The sequence below is a fragment of the Podarcis filfolensis genome (assembly GCF_964270895.1).
Source record: "Podarcis filfolensis genome assembly, chromosome: 7".
Taxonomy (NCBI): domain Eukaryota; kingdom Metazoa; phylum Chordata; class Lepidosauria; order Squamata; family Lacertidae; genus Podarcis; species Podarcis filfolensis.
The window spans coordinates 84,651,702-84,672,017 of record NC_139603.1 but is presented as its reverse complement, the minus strand read 5'-3'; the positions used below and the strand labels follow the sequence as shown (position 1 = coordinate 84,672,017).

Here is a 20,316-nt window from a genome sequence, read left to right as displayed (position 1 = left end):
AGAGCCCCCACAACTCCCAACATCTGACGGCCCATTACCAGACTCAGAAAGTCCAAACATCCCTGCATGGGAGGGTCAATCCAACCCCCCATTTCCAAACCAAACTTTATCTTTCCAAATCTGGTTTTTTCCAAATTCATTTATCAAATCCAAAGGCTCATATTCCTGCAGGGCCGCAACTCCCTCCATTTCTGGCACCCAGGATTCAGCAGCATCCTCTTCTCTCATCTGTGCTGTCATAGCACACTCCTGTTTTAGTTCCTGGGTAGGCTCGATGTAGTTTCCTACTGCCTGTTCAAAATTTCTGGCCGCATTAGTCATCAGATCCGTCTTCTGGCTTAACTGATTCAATAGGGCATTTATTTTACAGAAAGCACCCAACAGAGCTTCTGAAAACATTGTCCTACAAGGTCACAAGTCCTTTCCCACGATTGTAATCTGTAGCAGCTGCAAGCTCCTGAAATTGGTTACAGTTTCACAGTCTCCCTCTAGGGGGAAAACTTCTGTTTATTCTTTCTTTTAAGAACAATAGCAACAAAGTTTCTTTTTAAAGATATTCTGTCAATATTTGTTCCTTTGAAATGCGAAAGGAAACAATGGAATCACTATATTACTTTTCTTTTAGCTATCTGTCAAAAACATTTGTCTCTGGTCAATGAGCTTCAAACGTCGGTCCTGACACTCCGCTCCAGGATCAGGACGGTGGAAATTTACTTTACTTTAAACTCACTTCTGCAGGTTTAAACAGTCCAAAAAGAGATCCCCCTTCTTCTCCTGCTACCGAAGAGGGGTTCCACGATTTTAAATGATGAAAGCCAATCCTTTAAGAGTAATTTTCTAAGCTCTAGTTTACATTTTCTTTGCTTTATTCTGACTACAAAGAAACGGAAGGCTGACTTCCTGTTTAGACCTTCCCGTTTCAGTACCAAATTGAAATAAATTTTGAGTCCAATTCCTCTCTACTGGCCGATCCTTCTTTAAAGTCCAGTTGTTCAAGGTTTAAGTACTCACGGGTGATTCTTTAGATGCCAAATTGTCCCAGGAAAAAGGCAGCGCTCTCCGGCAACGGCTATGCGGCTTCGCTCCACGGAAAAAGCAGTTAACTCACAGCACCGCGACACTTCCCCCTCTTCGCTTCGGAGCCCGTTAATGGGTTCCTTTGCGGGTTGGGGGGGCGCTAAAGGTGCCCGCCGAGTCCCATGGTCACAGGCTTCATCCGCCTGTGATTTTTTAAAGGGCCCCCGCTTCGCCGTAGCGGTAACGACCCGTTTCGCGCGGAGCTAGTCCCTCCAGTTCAGAGGGAGTCCGCCATTGCCGCTGGCGCCACCCCGCCGACCTTCTGATCAGCAAGTCCTATGCTCTGTGGTTTAACCCACAGCGCCACCCACGTCCCCTTCGGAGGTTACATCATCTCTATTAATTTCCACCAAGACAGCAAGGCAGATATGTTACTTGTTCTGTTTATCTCCCATGCCGTTTTCAGCCTTTCCCCACTCCTACAGGTTTCCAGTGTCAATAAATTAGAGATGAGAGAGAAAAAGGAGGCACACCTATGGCAAGAAGAACCATAGGATGAGCAGCTTAGAGTGCAGTGGATCTCTGATTCAGCCAGCTGATTTCTGGCTCAGCTACTCTCAGCCAGTGTTAAGTCCCCAAGCCTGTTCATCCAAAGATATGCTGGTGTAACTTGATCCAAGGCCAGTGTAATTGCCCCCCTCCCTGCAAAAGGGGCATTTCAGGAGCATGATGGGGGCAGAACCAGAGAGGGAGGAGTTAGGCTGGATCCTAAGCCCATTCAGTTTGGTTCCCAGCAACCTGGCATAGAACACTATTTTAAGGGGTTGTTTTCTGTCGGCCAGAACAGCAGCATCCGCTGGCTTAATTTACACCCACTTTCTTTATGGCAACTTCTTGTGCATAGGATTTGGTTCTGGAAGTTGGCTGGATGCACAGGTTTTCAAGCACTTTAAATTATATGACCACCTCTTGGGAGTTTAATTGTTTAGATATGTATGTTCTGAGCTTAGCCAATGTAGGGAGCAATGCTGTACACCAAAAGCTGGCGTAAGTTCAGCCAGTTTCAGCTGAGCCAGGATGAGCAAGTTATGCCACCATATCTTTGACTGAGCCAGGGGTGGGGACTTTCTGGCTCAGCCAGAGATCAGCTGCATCCTTCGTTCTTAACCCTGGAAGATCTTTGCCATAGGATTCCTCCCTTTTCGGTCTTGCATCAGTTTAGACATTTTGATACCAGACAAGTGCCTTTTTCCTGAAATAAAAGTTCAGTTCTTGAAAGGCTATCTTTAGTGGAAAAGTTGAGCAGCTTTTTCTGCTGATGCATTTTCACTAACCAAAACACTGCCTGATCGTTTCTTAGCATTCCTAGGGGATATTTCCCCAATGCCCTCAGCTGCACATTTAGATATTTGCATGCACACTAGGGCTTCACCTGGTCTCCTCCAGCATGGAGTTCCAGAATCTTGCAAACTACATTGAATTTTGACTGGGTTCTGATTTCTTCCTAAATGCAGAGAGGTAACCTAAGTAGAGAGGGCTAATCTACAGCCCATCTCCCTGACATGCTGTCTATATCATAATAGACAAAGAAAATACTTGTCCTATTGTTGGTGTGTTTTTGCATGGAGCAGGCAACTGAGAGGAGGAAAAAAATAAATTAGCAGCAGAATAGCTATAAAAACACTCTTATCACCTTGGCGGAGGTCATATCCACATTTTGAAAAGCTCCCTTTATCCAGTTTTTATCCTTAGGAATCAATTCAGGCACATGAACAGAATAAAGCAATAGACCCTTCCAAGAAGCATAATACACAGCAATAGTTTACTTGATCCGACTATGTCTCTGTATTCACATTTTCTTTTCTTTCCAGCTCACTTTGGCTGCATGGAAAGATAGAGTGACCTGTAACTGAAATTTCCATAATGAAAATATGTGTTCTGAGTCATCACTATTGAATTCCTTGGCGATTCATTCTTTTAATCCCCTCCAAGCAACATGAAGCTGATTTCAGGTCTCCAGAGGCAAAGCTTTAACTCTGATGACTAATGCACAGATCTGTGGAGAATATTGTAGAGGTCATCGTATTCCCTCCCTACACACCCTTGCTCTTCAGTTTTACAGTGTGAGCAAACACTCCTTTTTGCCCAAGAAACTGTGAATCAAAATGAGAATGAAGCTGTGCCTATTTCTGATTTTGATACAGAAACAGTATAATCAGTGCGAGAATTCCATTTGTACACTAGGTATTCCGTGCTTTTCTAGCTTGTGGATGTCAGCTAGCTTTCTTCAAGGCTTTTTCTGTAGTGCTCATTGTGAAAATATATGGCATTAACGCTATAAAGAAACATGCTTATCCAAAATATTATTATTATTATATCTTAACCAGTGAACAGAACAGTAAAATGACTCAACAGACGTCCCTAAAGTCATTTAAATGCATCTCAAATGTGGAACAAAATGTTGGTGTGGGGAAGCATTTAACACACAAACGTATTTATATAAAATCATCATACAATTAGGAAACAATTTCCTAATATTCTTTTTCCTTTTCCTTTTGGCTAGTTGTTCATAAAATTTTATCTCCAACAAACAGTTACTGTGAGCATTCCCCTTATAATTGTTCATGTCTGTGCTTATGTGCTTTAAATAGAGCTATGAAGGTGCAGAATTTAAACCCACTATCCACAGAAACATTTCCCTTTTTTAGCCAGGGTATTATTTATTTCATCTTTCATTTCTGCTGAAGCAAAAATACTTGGTTATGTTATTTTATTTAATTATGTCTATCCTGCCCTTTCAGGCTTTCAGGGCAGTGTTACAGATGACAGATAAAAATAACCTTTACATGTAAATTACTCAACGGACTAAAGGCTCTTAAAATTTTGATTCCTACTACCTGATTTGGTTGGCTGCTAGACAGGCTGTAATACTCCATCTTGAAATAGGTTCAAGACCAACTTGACTCCTTTCATTTGGACTGTAGATGCTAGATTAACATGAATATAAGGCACTTCAGGTATCTCATAGCAAGTATGTTCAGAACACTGTTCTAATTACATGCTCCACATCCAACACTGAAGACCTCACCTGTCAGATAAAATAAATGATTATATGCAGCATATAAAATGCTTCGATTGCATCTGGCTGAACTCCATGCTTCTTATTTTTTATCAAGCAGTCAAAATAAGACAAACACCTGTTAAGAAACTTATTTTTAGGTCATGATTGCAGATAGAAATATGCCTGGTTATGGAAATAACTTGTCAGTTTGTTTCATTTCATCTATACCTATGGTGTGATTTGAAGCTTCAGAATATATACTCTTCCACAGAAGAAACCTTAGTTGTCTTCAATCGTCTCTTTCTACAGGCTGCGCTGTGACCTTCATTACTGTGCTTTTTCTCCTCATATTTTCCTAACATGAGCAATATGGAATTAAGTTTTAAATTCTTACTTTTAAAAATGTTATGATGTGACTCAGTATTTTTAAAAGCTTGAAAGAAATCTCTGCGGAGGCTGTTGTAATGTAACTTCCATAGCAGATATAGTAGCCATATTCACATGTAACACTAAACCTTGGCTTGTCTTAATGTCTGAACCTGTCTCAGCTAACTAAACAAAGTTATTTTGGTTGATGTAAAGCCATGGTTTATCATTGGTTTGTGAGTCTTTTCTATGGCGGCACCATAACTGTTGAACACATTCCCCCTGAAATTTGCCTGGCATATTGGTTGCTGGCCTTCAGATGCCATTGGGTAAATAATACATGTGGTTTGATGGCCTTGTTCCTGTCTTCCATGGTTTTATTACCGTATTTTTCGCCCTATAGGACGCACTTTTCCCCCTCCAAAAATGAAGGAGAAATGTGTGTGCGTCTATTCAGTATAAGTGATAAATCAAAAATGAAGGAGAAATGCAGGCTTTCGCTAAAGCCTGGAGAGCGAGAGGCATCGGTGCGCACCGACCCCTCTCGCTCTCCAGGCTTCAGGAAGCTATCCGCAAGCCTTGCGAGCCCGGGGGAGGTCCCGCGGGCGTGCAAGGCTTGCGGGCAGCAGCCTGTTCTGGGGGCTTGGGTCGGGGGAAGCTCAGGCTTCCCCCACCCCAGCCCCGCGGCAGGGGGGGAAAATAAATTTTTTTTATTCATTTCCCCCCAAAAAACGAGGTGCGTCCTATGGGCCAGTGCGCCCTATAGGGTGAAAGATACGGTAGTTTTGATTTTATTTACTCACTATAGATTTATGAATTCAATATGGATTTTTAGCTCACACTTCACAACAGCAAAATATACGTTTATAAAATAAAAACAGTTACAAGCATAAACAAAAGAATTGAAAACAATTTTGGATATATAAAAAAATTAGAACTCAAGATGGCTTGATTCATGCCATTGCCTATTAACATTGTTGTTATATTGCATCATCAGAGTGCATGATGTTTTCCAGAGTACAAGAGGACAGAGTTTGAAATCTGCAGTGTGGAAAGAAATCTCCCATAGAGATAGAATTTTTGTCAGGTGCTTGGAAAACCAGCAACTGGGAGAATAGCTGCTCTGTACATACGTTCAGTTTTCAGTAGAAGGTTGGAACAGGTTAATTGGTGATTTATCACTTATACTGAATAGGTTCTATATTTGTTCAGATCACTGAAATATCACAATATTAATTTTCACAGATATATTTTTAGTTTGCTTTTTAAGCACAATCACACAGCAGCTTACAATTTATCACATTGAGTAAATCAATACAGTTTTAAAACTCAATAAAACAGTATAAATTTTGTTTGTATAGCACTAGTTCTTAAAGCTAATCCTAGATTTTAAAAAAATCCCCAATATAACATAGTCACACTAAAACCAAAGGTGAGTCTTTAAAAGCTTGAATAAAAATATGAGAGTGAGTGTAAGACCATATGACGTCTGATTTCTTAGTTGTGAAACCTTCACTGATAAGACGCTGTTCTGCATTCTTGCCAGTCTTCTAATTTAGTCTCGAGTCGTCTGAGCAGTGTATCTTAAGGATGATCTTAAGATGCAGGCAGGTTGATACAGGTGGAAGTGATCCTTAAACTCGCCTGATTCTAAACTGCTCAGGGTTGGGAATGCATTTATGAGGCCTTTGAAGTGTGCTTATAAGCACACTGGCAGCCAGTTCAACTGGCACAACATCGGTGTCATGTGCAGCAGTCGCTATTCACTAATGGAAGTAAGTGAAGCGCTGGAGCACTGGCAATAACATTCAAAGACAAATCAATACAAAATTAATCAGAGGCAAAGTAGACACAGCCTTTCCTTTGCATGCTGCCAGATCAGGAGCAATGCCTGCTTTAAGGCTGAATTATTGGAAAAATAAAACAGCGTATTATCTTATTAAACCTCCTTGGATGGAAGGTAACTAGAGGGTATAATATATATACAGTAGTACAGTGAGAAGGGTAAGTATTTGATTCCCTGCTAAATTTTGCCTGTTTGATCCCTTTGCAAAAGATGACTCAGTACTTGGTAACAAAACTGTTGTAGGCAATTACAGAGGTCAGACGTTTCTTGTAGGTGGCCATCAGGTTTGCACACATCTCAGGAGGTATTTTGTCCCACTCCTCTTTGCAGATCCTCTCCAAGTCAGTAAGATTTCGAGGTTGATGTGTAGCTACTCGAACCTTCAGCTCCCTCCACAGATTTTTGATGGGATTAAGGTCTGGAGACTGGCTAGACCACTCCAGGACCTTAATGTGCTTCTTTTTGAGCCACTCCTTGGCCGTGTGTTTTGGGTCATTGTCATGCTGGAATACCCATCCTCGACCCATTTTCAATGCCCTGACTGAGGGAAGGAGGTGCTCACTCAAGGTTTGACGATACATGGTCCTGTCCATCGTCCCTTTGATGCGGTGAAGGTGTCCTGTCCCCTTAACAGAAAAACACCCCCAAAACATAATATGTCCCCCTCCATGTTTGACTGTGGGGGTGGTGTTCTTGGGGTCGTAGACAGCATTCCTTCCTCCTCCAAACATGGCAAGTTGAGTTGATGCCAAAGAGCTCAATTTTGGTCTCATCTGACCACAACACTTTCACCCAGTTCTCCTCTGGGTCATTCCAGATGTGCATTGGCAAACTGCAGATGGGCCTTTACATGTGCTGTCTTGAGCAAGGGGACTTTGTGGGCTCTGCAGGATCTCCATCCTTCACGGCGTAGTGTGTTACCAACTGTTTTCATGGTGACTACGGTCCCAGCTGCCCTGAGATCATTGACAAGTTCCCCCCGTGTAGTTCTGGGCTGCTTCATCACTGTTCTCCTGATCATTGCAACTCCACAAGATGAGATCTTGCATGGAGCCCCAGACCGAGGGAGGTCGACAGTTATTTTGTGTTTCTTCCATTTGCGAATTATCGCACCAACTGTTGTCACCTTCTCACCAAGCTGCTTGGCAATAGTCTTGTAGCCTAGTCCAGCCTTGTGCAGGTCTACAGTCTTGTCCCTGAAATCCTTGGACAGCTCTTTGGTCTTGGTCATGGTGGCTACTTTGGAATCTCCTGGATTGATTGCTTCTGTTGACAGGTGTCTTTTGTACAGGTACTGTAATGAGCTGGGATTACAGGTAAGACCTCTCCCTTACAGCAGGTGCTTCTAATCTCAGCTCCTTACATACAGTGAAGATACCAGGTAGCCTGACATCTGGCTGGATGATAGGGGATCAAATACTTATTTCACTCATTATAATGCACATCAATCTCTGACTTTTGTCTTCTGGGTTTCTGGGGTTTTTCCTGTTGTTATTCTGTCTCTCACAGCTACAATAAACCTACCATTAAAATTATGGACTGGTCATTTCTTCGTCAGAGGGGCAAACGGGCAAATTTAGCAGGGGATCAAATACTTTCCCCCCCTCACTGTACCTGTATTTCTATCAGCCAAAACACAATTTTTAGAAAAACAACAACTATGAGTCAGATTTAATAAGTGGCACTTACTTAATAAGACTTTGAATTTGGCCACCAACTTTTCAGGTGGACTTCTGGTTGTTATAAGTGAAGCAGTTGCGAGGGGATCATGAAAAGCACACTTGTTTTGTGATTTCTTTTAAACCATTTTGCAGTGTCCTTCCGTCTGGAAAGATTTCACTCTTCACCTAAAAGTCTCTGTTGAAATGATTAGGTGACACAGTTGGTCTATGCCTGTGTGGAGTCTGCAGCAGACGACACAATCTAGCCTTAATGATAACTGCAGCTTTCTGAAAACAATACATTTAGAAGGGAAAACACACACATACCCCTTTGGTTGCAGAGGAAAACCATTTCTTTCAGCTAGAACTCACTGGAACTTTCAGGTGGGCACCATTGCCATTCTAAGAGAACATATTGAGTTCTGGTACCTATTTTTCTAGAAAAACAGTGCTACCTTCAAGTATATATTGCTATTATTTGAAGTGAGTGGGGCAACCATGGGGGGTAGGCATTGACAAAGTGTCTGGTTTTCAGGGCATGGTAATTGCGTTTTTTAACTCTGTTTACATGTGAGGCATGTAATTTCTCGCATATCTGTTCCTAACTTGTCCACTGCCATCCTCGGTTTTGCCAAAATAGTCTGGTTTCTGTGAACATTGAAATAGAGTTCCCTTTATGATTGGATATTTACGTCTTTTATTCTGGTAAAATTCATGAGTAATCTCACCCCCCTCCCCCAGGTTATTTTATTGGATTTTTACTTTGTTTTAGAAACTTCAGATTTATTAAATTATTTTTCTAGAGGGCTACATACTTTAACATATACTAGTTGAAATCTAATGCGTGTTTGCTTGGAGCACATAAGGTTTTTAATTGCTTGGGAGCTGCTTAAGGTGGTTTGGGCCAAAAGGTAGCACAGAAATCCTGATATAAATGATAAACGTTTAAGATTTAGGTGTATATTTTGTGCAATTAATGGACATTTGAGATAGTGATGGGAAAATCACTCATTTTCTGCAGGGGTCTTTACTAAGCTCTTCTGCCAAACTTTTATAAAACCAGTTTTTGATTATGAGTAAAGGTGGTTCCTGTGGGCTGTATGAGTCATTTTATTCTAAAATCACAATTCATAATATGGTTTCTAAGCAATGAAAGAATGAGAGGTCCACACTAATTTTAATAAAGGAGCTGCATTACAATCAAATAGCAATAGATAATAATTAAATTAAATTAATGCCCCCCTTACAGTATAACATCTCCATTTCTAATTGGATATTGTGATGACGTTTAAGCCGATCTACTTCTGAGTGTGCATTAGAGAGTGACTGTGTTCAGTTTTTCAAGTAGCTAACTTGTGGGAGACTTTTTTCAAAAACACAATACTTCCTTAGCAAAGCGGAGAAAGATTACTGTGGGAACTTCAAAACAAATTGCTATATGAATAGGTACTACAGTCTAGTGTTTGATGTGATTGCTAGAAGAACCTGAAAATATGATGTTTTGATATCTGCCAGTCAAAATGTGAGTCATATTTCCATGATACATTAATTACAACAGTTGTATAGCAAAATATGATTTGAACAAGACCACATGAGTACCTAGAAGAGGCTAGAAACTTAAAACCAAGAGTTTCAACATCTCTGCCTAATTTATTCCTTTCCTCTGGGCTCTACACAGTGTTCCATGCTGGATTTCAATGGAGATCATAGCCATAATACATTTTACATAATACATTTTAATCAGATCTAATTATCTGCTTCTAAAGCGCATGTCTGCTGTGTTCCAAATTGTATATATTTGTGGGTATGCATTTTACAATTGTGTGTTTTAAAGCTCTACATTTTTAAACTGCCTGGTTCTTTGCTTAGTCAAGCTATTCAAGCTGGTAAATAACTTGACTGAGCGGGAGTGGAAGGCTAGATGGATTTGTTTGCGTGAACATGTATGCACAGAAGAATAATGGCACCCTGGTTTAGTAGCCAACTGCAATTGAGTTTGTATGTATTTCTGTAAGGTTATTAATTATGATCTGTTCATATGCCGTTCTAGAAGTGTGTGAACGTTAAATAGGACCAATGGCCCTTCCAAATTTGTTTAGGAATAATTTTATTTACAAGAAAGCTAAATATCACCTTTAAAAACTATATTTACAAGGCGGCGACATCATTTTGGGCTTGTTTCAGTTCTGTTTGCGCTTTGCACCACTACTGCTTACTGATGCTTTTCTGATGTGATGAAAATTGTCGTGCGACCTGCAAGACATTGTTCCATAAAACTTCTCCAATAATAATTGTTGTTTTTTACTGCAGTATGGCTATCCAAGTTGACAAGTTCAACTTTGAGAGCTACCCGGACTCCCCTGGTGAAAGAGCACAATTTACAAACCCAAAGCAGCTAGAAGAAGAGAGACAGCAAGCAAAAGGTCTGGAGATCAACAGCAAGTTAGACATTCTTTGGAAAATCATATCCTTTCAGAAATACTATTTTTTTCCTCCTTAAGATACTCTTGTAGGAAGCCTGTGACCTTTAATTCAAATGATTTTTGTAAAGAAGTTTGAAAGAGAACATGGTTTAAAATTGATCATTTAACATAATTATAGAGTTCTTAAACTTAATTTTAACTCTTAACTGGTTTAGATTTTTCCAGTATGTTCAGTATGATGCCTTGCAATCCTTTGATTCAAGTGGGCACACTCCAGGGTTCATCTGTTTTCTTGAATAATGCAAGATAAAGAACTGTGCTGTGTTTCGTGGAATTGCCTCTGAGATGGCACAGGGCCTGAGAATGTCACTCGGGAGATGGATTATGGCACCACACTGGAGCCCAGCAGTAACTGAAACACAGAGTCCAAGGCAGCAGTGCTACCTGCGGAGAGACCAGTCAAGGTTCAGGACTCCCAGCCTGGCAGACAGGATTCCTTGGAACAACCTCTCATGGCAGCAGGGCCTTTATGGCAAGAGTTGGGATCTTCCCGTGAGCCTGAGGATCTAAATTCCTCCCACAATAACTCATTGGTCCAGTAGTAAAGGTGGCATGTAGGAGGAGAGACTGTCTTCAGGCCAGAAACTTCTCCATGCAGGGGTGGGGCCTGGGAAAGGCGACCTAGAGACTTTAAAGGGGTCAGTTGGGCCTTTGTTGGAGCAATTTGTGGACTCAGAGCTGTCTGTGGTGCCACCTTGTTGGCCTGCCCTGTGGGCTTCGCTGCAGGACCAGAACAGGGCAGATTAAACCAACTCCTGACCACAATTCAGCTGGAAGGTATAAAGAGAGGATGCTGTTAGCAATACCTTTCAGCATTTTAATTGATTCCTGTAGGAGCCCTTCTCCAAAAGTGCTGGAGGCATCTGTCAGTCAGAGCAGCTTTGAACAGGACCACAGCGGCCCGTTGATTTAAAGCAGCACTTTTCTGTATTTCCACCACATAAAACATTTTCTGTGGTCTTCCCTAAATTTCAGCTTGTACCATTGAAGGCATCTCCCTGAAACATTTTTTTTAAGGAGCACATTATGTTTCCTAATAATTGCTTACACAGTTGGTATCAAGGCCCAAAGATGGATCACATTGCTTCTTCACTTAAACCCCAACTCCAAATATGCTGGCTATACTTGTCAATGAGAAAGGGAAGCCTTTAGTTCTAGGGAGGAGAATCAAAAGGTCCAGGCCCCTCTGTGCAGCCTTCAGGACTCTCTCCTGGATAAACCCTTCACTGGCCTGATATGCCATTGCCATAGCTGCCTTGCCAATACACTTTTCCAGCTCAGCGTCGATGGGAAAAGACTGCTAGTTATTTATGGAAGTGAGTCATGGGCAACTTACAACCGCCAGGAGTGACACCTCGACGCCTTCCACATGTGCTGCATCAGGAGGATTTTGGGTATCACATGGCAGGGCAGAATTCCAATCAAAGATGTGCTCTCCCAAAGCCCACATTCCCAGCATGCTTGCACTCCTGTCTCAGCGACATCTACACTGGCTTGGTCACGTCCACAATAATGGAATGATTTTGCTTGAATGATTTTGCCTTGCTGCAGTGTGTTGTTGAATAATGCCTCTTGCTTGTGTGGGTGTATAGATATAAATAAGCACACTCATCATCATCATCATCATCATCATCATCATCAAATTTATTATTTATACCCTGCCCATCTGGCTGGGTTTCCCCAGCCACTCTGGGCGGCTTCCAACCGAAAATTAAAAACTATACAGCATCAAACATTAAAAACTTCCCTAAACAGGGCTGCCTTCAGTTGTCTCTTAAAAGTAAAATAGTTGTTTATTGCCTTGACATCTGATGGGAGGGCGGTGCCACTACCAAGAAAGCCCTCTGCCTGGTTCCCTGTAACCTCACTTCTCGCAGTGAGGGAACCGTCAGAAGGCCCTCGGCGCTGGACCTCAGTGTCCAGGCTGGACAATGGGGGTGGAGACTCTCCTTCAGGTATACAGGACCGAGGCCATTTAGGGCTTCAAAGGTCAGCACCAAAAATTTGAATTGTTCTCGGAAATGTACTGGGAGCCAATGAAGGTCTTTCAGGACCGGTGTTATATGGTCTCGGCGGCCACTCCTAGTCAACAGTCAAGCTGCCGCATTCTGGATTAATTGCAGTTTCCGAGCCACCTTCAAAGGTAGCCCCACGTAGAGCACATTGCAGCAGTCCAAGAGGGAGATAACTAGAGCATGCACCACTCTGGCAAGATGGTCTGCGGGCAGGCAGGGTCTCAGCCTGAGACCAGATGGAGCTGGTAAACAGCTGCCCTGGACCCAGAATTAACCTGCGCCTCCATGGACAACTGTGAGTCCAAAATGACTCCCAGGCTGCGCACCAGATCCTTCAGGGGCACAGTTACCCCATATTCATGCATAGAAACCTCTGACCTGTGTGTGGCTGGAATGTAGCACACTGGACAAATTACATGAAATTAGCATTTGTCACTAGGGAATTGAACCCCCGGCTGCAAAAGGTTCCCCATCCCTATTGCCTATCACGTGCATCTGCCCAGCTTGTTGCGGTGCGGTGGTGTAAATGTGAAGGTGCATATGTGCTCCTCTTGCATAGGAATAAGTCCTTAGGATTTAAAATACAGATTGAGATATTGTTTATTAAACAACATCATATACAGTGGTACCTTGGTTTACAACCAAAATCCGTTCTGGGGGTCTGTTCATAAACCAAAACAAGTTGTAACCCAAGGTGCGCTTTCGCCAATGGGGCCTCTAAAATTTTTTTGTTCGTAATCCCCCCAAAAATGAGTTGTAATCCCAAAAAAGTTCACAAACCAGGACACACACTTCCAGGTTTGATGTGTTTGTAATCCAAAATGTATGCAAACCAGACTGTTTGCAAACCAAGGTACCACTGTAGTGATTTTTATAGCTTAGATTACGGATCCAGTCTTGGGATGGGAGGGGGGTTGCCTCCACCCCCTGTTTCCTAATGAGCATGTGCTAATAGCATCTGCTGTTGTCTGCACACCGGAATCTTGTTGTTGCTATTCGGTACTTGAACAGATGGCATACCATTTTGAGATTGGCTAATATTTGTGAGTCTGTGCATTTTATTAATATTTTCTAAATATTTAGTGGGTTATTCAAAAGAAGTTCTATTTTGGAGAGCCGTTTGGCAGCATTTGAGGAGCAGTTTTGGCAAGCCGGTTGGCTCCTAGGTGCGTAGAACTGGGAAGCAGCACTGCTAGCTGTTTTGAGCACGTCCTTGGGGGATCCTGCCATCTTCGATTCTTGTAGACATGACCAAGCCAATGTAGATGTCGCTGATACACAAGTGCAAGCATGCTGGAATTCTTTGATTGGAATTCTGCCCTACTGTGTGATACCCAAAATCCTCCTGATGCAGCACATGTGGAAGGCGTCGAGGTGTCACTCCTGGCGGTTGTAAGTTCCCCATGACTCACTTGCATAAATAACTAGCAGTCTCTCCCATTGACGCTGAGCTGGACAAGTGTATTGACAAGGCAGCTACTGCAGTGGTTCATCTCTCCCCAAGCAATTGGGCTTGGGGAAGAAACTCCAGTGCTTTTCTCATGACTAATTGCTGGGGGATGGGAGTGAGAGATGTTTGTTTGTTCGAGAGAGAGAGAATGAATGCATGTATGAATGAATGAATGAACGAATGAATGAATATGTGTATGTAGTGGAGCATGAATGCGTTTCTGCTATATGTGAGAATGGATGTGCATGGATGTGTATGACTGGACGTATGAGAGACTGCGCCACTACTTTCTGCACTGGCCTTGCTCCCACCTCTTTCATGCGGCTACTGGAAGGCTAGCCACAAAGGAATGCTGGCCTTGGGCTGAAAAAGATTCTTCATCCGTAGTTTTAGTTATTAAAAGAGAATATGAATGCCAAAGGCAAGACGGACAAATGTACACACCTTCATATGGTGATACTAGAAGCCCTTGAGCCAAGCTGGATGAACGAGACAGTTTTAAGTGGGCTTTCTTTTGACATCTCCGTAAGCAAATTTTGTTAATACTGGAGAGAGAATGTTCTCCCTAGTGGGGTTCACCTTGTGCTTTCATTATACACCTTTAGGCACCAGGCGAAAACGTTCCTCCTCAAACAGGCCTTTGGCTGATTGACGTCCGGTACACTTTTACCGGACTCCCGTGGTGGGAGGGCTCCCGCGGCTTGCGCAGAGCTACCCGAAGCCCGGGGTGCGACTGCTCAGCGTGCCCAGGCTTCGGGATAGAGGCAGCTCTCCGCAAGCCGTGGGAGCCCGGCAGGAACTACCGCGGGCTCCCAAGGCTTGCGGATAGCTTCCTGAAGCCTGGAGAGCGAGAGGGGTCGGTGCGCACTGACCCCTCTCGCTCTCCAGGCTTCAGCGAAAGCCTGCATTCGCCCCATAGGACGCACACACATTTCCCCTTCATTTTTGGAGGGGAAAAAGTGCGTTCTATAGGGCGAAAAATACGGTAAATGTTTCATCGGCGGGTCGGCTTCTTGGTTTGTTTTTGCTCTTTTTGCATTATGTATTTTGTGTTTTTATCTTGTATTTTTATGCTGTGAACCATCCTGAGATCTACAGATGAAGGGTGGTATAGAAATTTTATTGATTGATTGATTAAAATAATAATGTGGAGGAACACACAACAAATGTGTTTGGAATGATAAAAATGCAATAATAATCAGTATTCAGAAAGTTCAGAATGCAAATGAGAGGAAATATTTATGGTAAGATGTATTCATTAATCACTTTAAGCAGTTTTCCATTAGTATAATTTCTATTTATGAATATGTGCTAATTCATTTATGCTTGAAGTAGCAGTGGGATGCATTCCTTCACTTGTAGCTTTTCACATAGGAAGTGACAAGTGGGACAGAAAGAAACATCTTCATAGCAAAATGCCTGAGGTCAAACTGCAGTGCAGAGTGAAAGCAATTAAGGGGTGTAAGGCTCAGTGCAGGGGCAGTGGTGGGAAGAATCTGTACCCACCTGTCTAAGCAGGAGGATATTTTATTCATGCAATATCTCAAAGTAAAAGTTTTCTTGTTGGTATAGTATCTTGTAAACAAGTTTGTGTCTCTTTGCATCCAACTTTATTCTAAAAATATGCTACCAACTTTCTTCAGTGACCTTAAAGGTGAGCATTAAGTAAATGTAGTTGAGAGTTTGCACATTTTACTTCTCAGTGTTCATTATAGATAGAATCTACCTGTCGGTACATCTGGATGTATTGGGGATGGGGTGGGGAATGGACCTTCAGATCTTCAGGCTCTACATATAACCAGGAGATAAAACTGTTTGGTTTACAGTTAGTGGTAACAGTGGTGTTACCTGCAAAAGCAGAAATAATTTTAGTGGAAATAGGTTGTCTAGAACAGAAACCTTCATGGGGGAAGGAGGACTTGTTGAAGAACTAGAGCATGTATCGAAGGTCCCAGGTTCATTCCTTGGCGTCTCCCATTAAAAAGCATATTTGATGTTGTGGCTTTTGCTGTCTCTGCCATCTTTTTGCTGCCTGCTATAGACCTTCCATCTTAAAAAGTAGAGACATCACCTTGCCAACAAAGGTCCGTATAGTAAAAGCTATGGTTTTCCCAATAGTGATGTATGGAAGTGAGAGCTGGACCATCAAGAAGGCTGATCGCTGAAGAATTGATGCTTTTGAATTCTGGTGCTGGAGGAGACTCTTGAGAATCCCATGGACTGCAAGAAGATCAAACCTATCCATTCTGAAGGAAATCAGCCCTGAGTGCTCCCTGGAAGGACAGATCCTGAAGCTGAGGCTCCAATACTTTGGCCACCTCATGAGAAGAGAAGACTCCCTGGAAAAAACCCTGATGTTGGGAAAGATGGAGGGCACAAGGAGAAGGGGACGACAGAGGACGAGATGGGTGGACAGTGTTCTCGAAGCTACCAGCATGAGTTTGACCAAACTGCGGGAGGCAGTGGAAGACAGGAGTGCCTGGCGTGCTCTGGTCCATGGGGTCACGAAGAGTCGGACACGACTAAACAACAACACAGACCTTCCTCTTTCAACTAGGCTTTTAATTTGAGATCTTCCCTAGTCTGCATCTGTATGGGGATTTTAAAGATGCTTTTATTGTTTTAACAATTGTTGTTTGCCACTCTGTTGGGAGAAAGGTTGGGGTATAGATTGCTCCTGGGGGAGCAAGGCTGCTATAGTGCTCTCCTGAGCACTTGGACAGTTGCTGCCTGTTGGAATACATAGTGCTTGCAAGGTTAGATAGGCCAGTGACTTGCCTTATTGTGTATTATTGAAAATGAAGCAATATCACCTATACCTGTGATATCTGTGCCACTTGACTCAGAAAACAAGTATTGATCCTGTCTGTCCTGTTCAGGACTGACATTTCTCTTTGCTCTTCTTTCTGTCCAATAACAGCCTAAAATTATTCCTAGAAATTGCAGCCTTAAATGTTGTATTCATGCATGATTTCTTTTTACGAGCTGCATCTGTCTCCTGTGCTCCTTAACTGTCATTTACCCCTCTTTGAAGCGTGAAGGAGAAGCAAGCATAGAAGGGGTTCTCAATCAACTGGTCCTAGAGCACTTGCAATTGGCTCCTCTCCAGTGGGGTGAGTAATGCTGAAAAAGATTGATAATTATATACATTTGCTTTATGTTGTGGTGCTTCTTACAGATGTTAGCTCTGCACAGTCACTGGGTAACCTCTTGAAATGTCGAACAGTGCACAATGCAGCTCTCTGCTTCCATTTTTAATCATTTGCTAAAAATCAGTGGAGCAAGGTAACTTAGTATGAGGGCTTTCCCCTTGGTTTCGTTTACTTGGTTGTCGAAAATCATTCCTTATCCTCAAAACTAATTGTTATTGTTGGGTTATAACTCTGCTGTCCACTCTAGTGTGGTAGAGATTTGCTTTTACAAGAATGCTGTTATTTTTGTGTGTGAAATGCATAACTCTTGTTTGTAGATAGTAATTTATGTGGGATATTTCTTACTGATTTATGATCAAACTATGTTCTCAATTATTTGATTTGCAGTGGGGGGTTTTTTGGGGGGGCGTTTCTGTTCAGAGAGCAAACAGATGAAGAATTTTCTTTGTGAATTGGAAGAGGTTAACATTTACATTATGGTGTGTTGGAAACAGCTGTAAAAGCAAAACTGCAGCCAAACTAGATGGGAGACACATGTGGCACTTCTGTCTGTTTAGCTATCTATGAAAAGTAGACTCCAGATGTTGTGACCTTGCATCAGGAAATGCTGAGTAGGGCTGCTTTTCGTAATTTATTTGAATACTGGTGTTGGCGGAAAGTGGGTGAGCTTTCACTGAAAAAATGCCTTGTTGAAAATATTACTGCACACTGCATCTCTCTTGTTAACCTGCTTAAAACTCACGTGCCTACACAGTAATGCTTGTTTAGACCTAGATTTCCCCTGGAACATGAAATGATCATATATATTGTTGGACCCAGTCTCTGAACAGTGCAAGATTCCAGGCACATATCTTGGAATGAGAGGCAAGGGAGACTGTGGTATATGATATATGGTTTATTTATACATTTTTCTTCTTCTTCTTCTTCCTCTTCTTCTTCTTTGGCGATTACTCGTAGCAGAGTAAGATTGTCTTCCATAAACACTCATTTAACAATGAGTCCGTAAGTGACTGTGGAGGCCAGTTCCGGATCCACACGTCCTTCCACAGTGGGGACATTGGTTTCCGGGCAGAAGCTGATCACAGTGTGGATTTGCCAAGCGTGTCTTCCTCCTAGCATGTTTCTCTCTTGTGTCCTGAGTTCGAGTGTCTTCAAAGTCCATGACACCTTTGGCAAAGGCTGTTCTCCAACAGGAGCGTTCGGAGGCCAGTGTTTCCCAGTTGTTAGTGTTTATACTACATTTTTAAAGATTTGCCTTGAGACAGCTTTTAAACCTCATTTGTTGACCACCAACATTACACTTTCCATTTTTAAGTTCGGAATAGAGTAGTTGCTTTGGAAGATGATCATCAGGCATCTGCACAACATGACCAGTCCAACGAAGTTGATGTTGAAGAATCATTGCTTCAACACTGGTGATCTTCAAGCATGGCTCTCACTCTCAGGCTTCTGCCTGCAGCCTGCTTCTAGCTCACATATACAACACACTCTGGCTTTTGTGTTTCTCATACACACAACCTGTATTCACTCAGCAGTATCGCAGTCAACACAAACACACTCTTATCCGCAGGCAGATATCAGATAGTTCAAACAAGCTTACAACACATACACAATTGCTGGCTGGAAGAACAGACCAGGCAGGGCCCAGTATGAAGTTATAACCATTAGTTATGTGTTCATGTACCAAAGATGCAGAACTGAATATGCGGTTAGTAAAAGATAATTGGCAAAATTCTGAAAGCATGTGGAATTTAATAGGCTGCTCTGAAAGATAAGCAATATGAAAGTTCTGCCTTGTGGAAAACAAGGATACAATATTTTGGCTGACATAGCAAAAGGGGTTTTGCAGAAGGTGAGAATAATAATAATGCTAGGTTTACGATTCCTGGGAAAAATATGTGGCTTAGGGGCAGTTTTGAAAAATAGATAAGAGACTCAACCTTTGATAAAGACATTTTAACAACTCAGCAGCTGAAAGATAAGCACTTAGCAGTAAAAAACTAAGACATAAAAGATATTTCAACTGAACGGTGGCTTTATTATTTTTCCATCAAGTTCTTTCTTTAAAAAGCTACAGGTTGTTGGCGCTTGTTTTATGTTGTGTAACATGGCAGAACAGTTCCATAATTCTATTCCTGTACTGGTCTTGATTTTTTTTTTAAATGTTAATAATGTTCAATCCTACATACTAGTTTAGTCTGAACAATAGGAGCATTGGAAACTGCCTTAGAGCAACTCAGACCATCGGTCCTTCTAATTTGTTACTGTCTACCCTGGCTCAGTGGTGGTTGTCCACTGCTACCCCAGCCCTATCGTGTGATGCCAGGATCTTAACCTGGGACCTGTGTGTGTCAAACATGAGCAGTTTCGCTGAGCTACGGACCCTTCCCTAGAGATATTTGGCAGCATCCGTGGAGTAAATGTGGACTAGGAATATGAACCTTTTTCAGGGTGTTTGTAACCTTATACCAAAAGTCTCATTACTGTTAGCCACGGTTATAAAGATTAGCACTGCAGGCATATGAACTGGTTTGAAATCAGCAATTATATTGAATTATAATTATGTGAGCCTCCTGCTTCTGTCTCCAAATATCTATTTATTGCTAGTTAAGACTGCCAAAAAGCAGGGTGGATTTGGCATTGCTGTGGAAATTACTTGCTGCAGGTGATTACCTTTAAGAGACCATATTACAAAGCACTCACACTAGGCTTGATTTTTATGGGCAGGCTCAAAGTGGATGGTAGTTCCTCAGGCTTTTTTTCGGGGGGGGGGGGAGGACCTTTGCTTTTAATGGTTTATAGCTCAAACATTTGCCAGCCAGGTTGTTGTGAATCATTTGCTCTAATAAACAATCTTCCTATTTCTCCTAATTGGGCAGCAAGAGTTGTTTCTTTTCGGGACTGTTCTCTTGGAGGAAAAACCTGCTTACAGAATGGCAGGAGGGGCTAATTTTATGCACCATTTCAAATTCCACCTGTGGAAATTACTTCAGAACATCAGTGACATGATTCTTTGAGCAGTTAATCTGTATAACTTTAATGACTGAGAATGCTAACAGAAATTGCTCTGTGTCTGCCGAGTGCACGTTGTCTTTTGAGGCTTTCTCTGGTTTTGCTCATGAAAGCCGCAGAGCTGACATAAATTCGGAAGCTCTGGCATAGTCAAGGCAGGAGATATAGTGCTTGTTTGGAATTCTTATAAATGTGTACCAACGCAAAAAACCCTATGACGTAATTTGGAACTTTCATGCCGGTTGCTTTTTAA

The 20,316-nt window shown here is 42.2% G+C and overlaps 1 protein-coding gene and 1 long non-coding RNA gene across 4 annotated transcripts in view; one reads left to right on the top strand and one right to left on the bottom strand.

The window, feature by feature from the left end:
- Positions 1-20,316, top strand: part of TRAPPC9 (trafficking protein particle complex subunit 9) — a 275,302-nt gene that overhangs the window by 88,957 nt on the left and 166,029 nt on the right. For 2 of the 3 annotated variants that reach the window (XM_083621886.1, XM_083621887.1), the window contains exons 20-21: positions 10,262-10,415; positions 16,922-17,012. In XM_083621886.1, the coding sequence (XP_083478012.1) occupies positions 10,262-10,415; positions 16,922-17,012 (245 nt within the window). Of the gene's footprint in view, positions 1-10,261; positions 10,416-16,921; positions 20,256-20,316 lie in introns of all 3 variants that reach the window. The other variant, XR_014549937.1, reaches the window with a different exon arrangement.
- The window catches only part of LOC310766330, a 40,526-nt gene that overhangs the window by 12,991 nt on the left and 7,219 nt on the right, over positions 1-20,316 (bottom strand). The gene's annotated exons all lie outside the window — the stretch shown is intronic.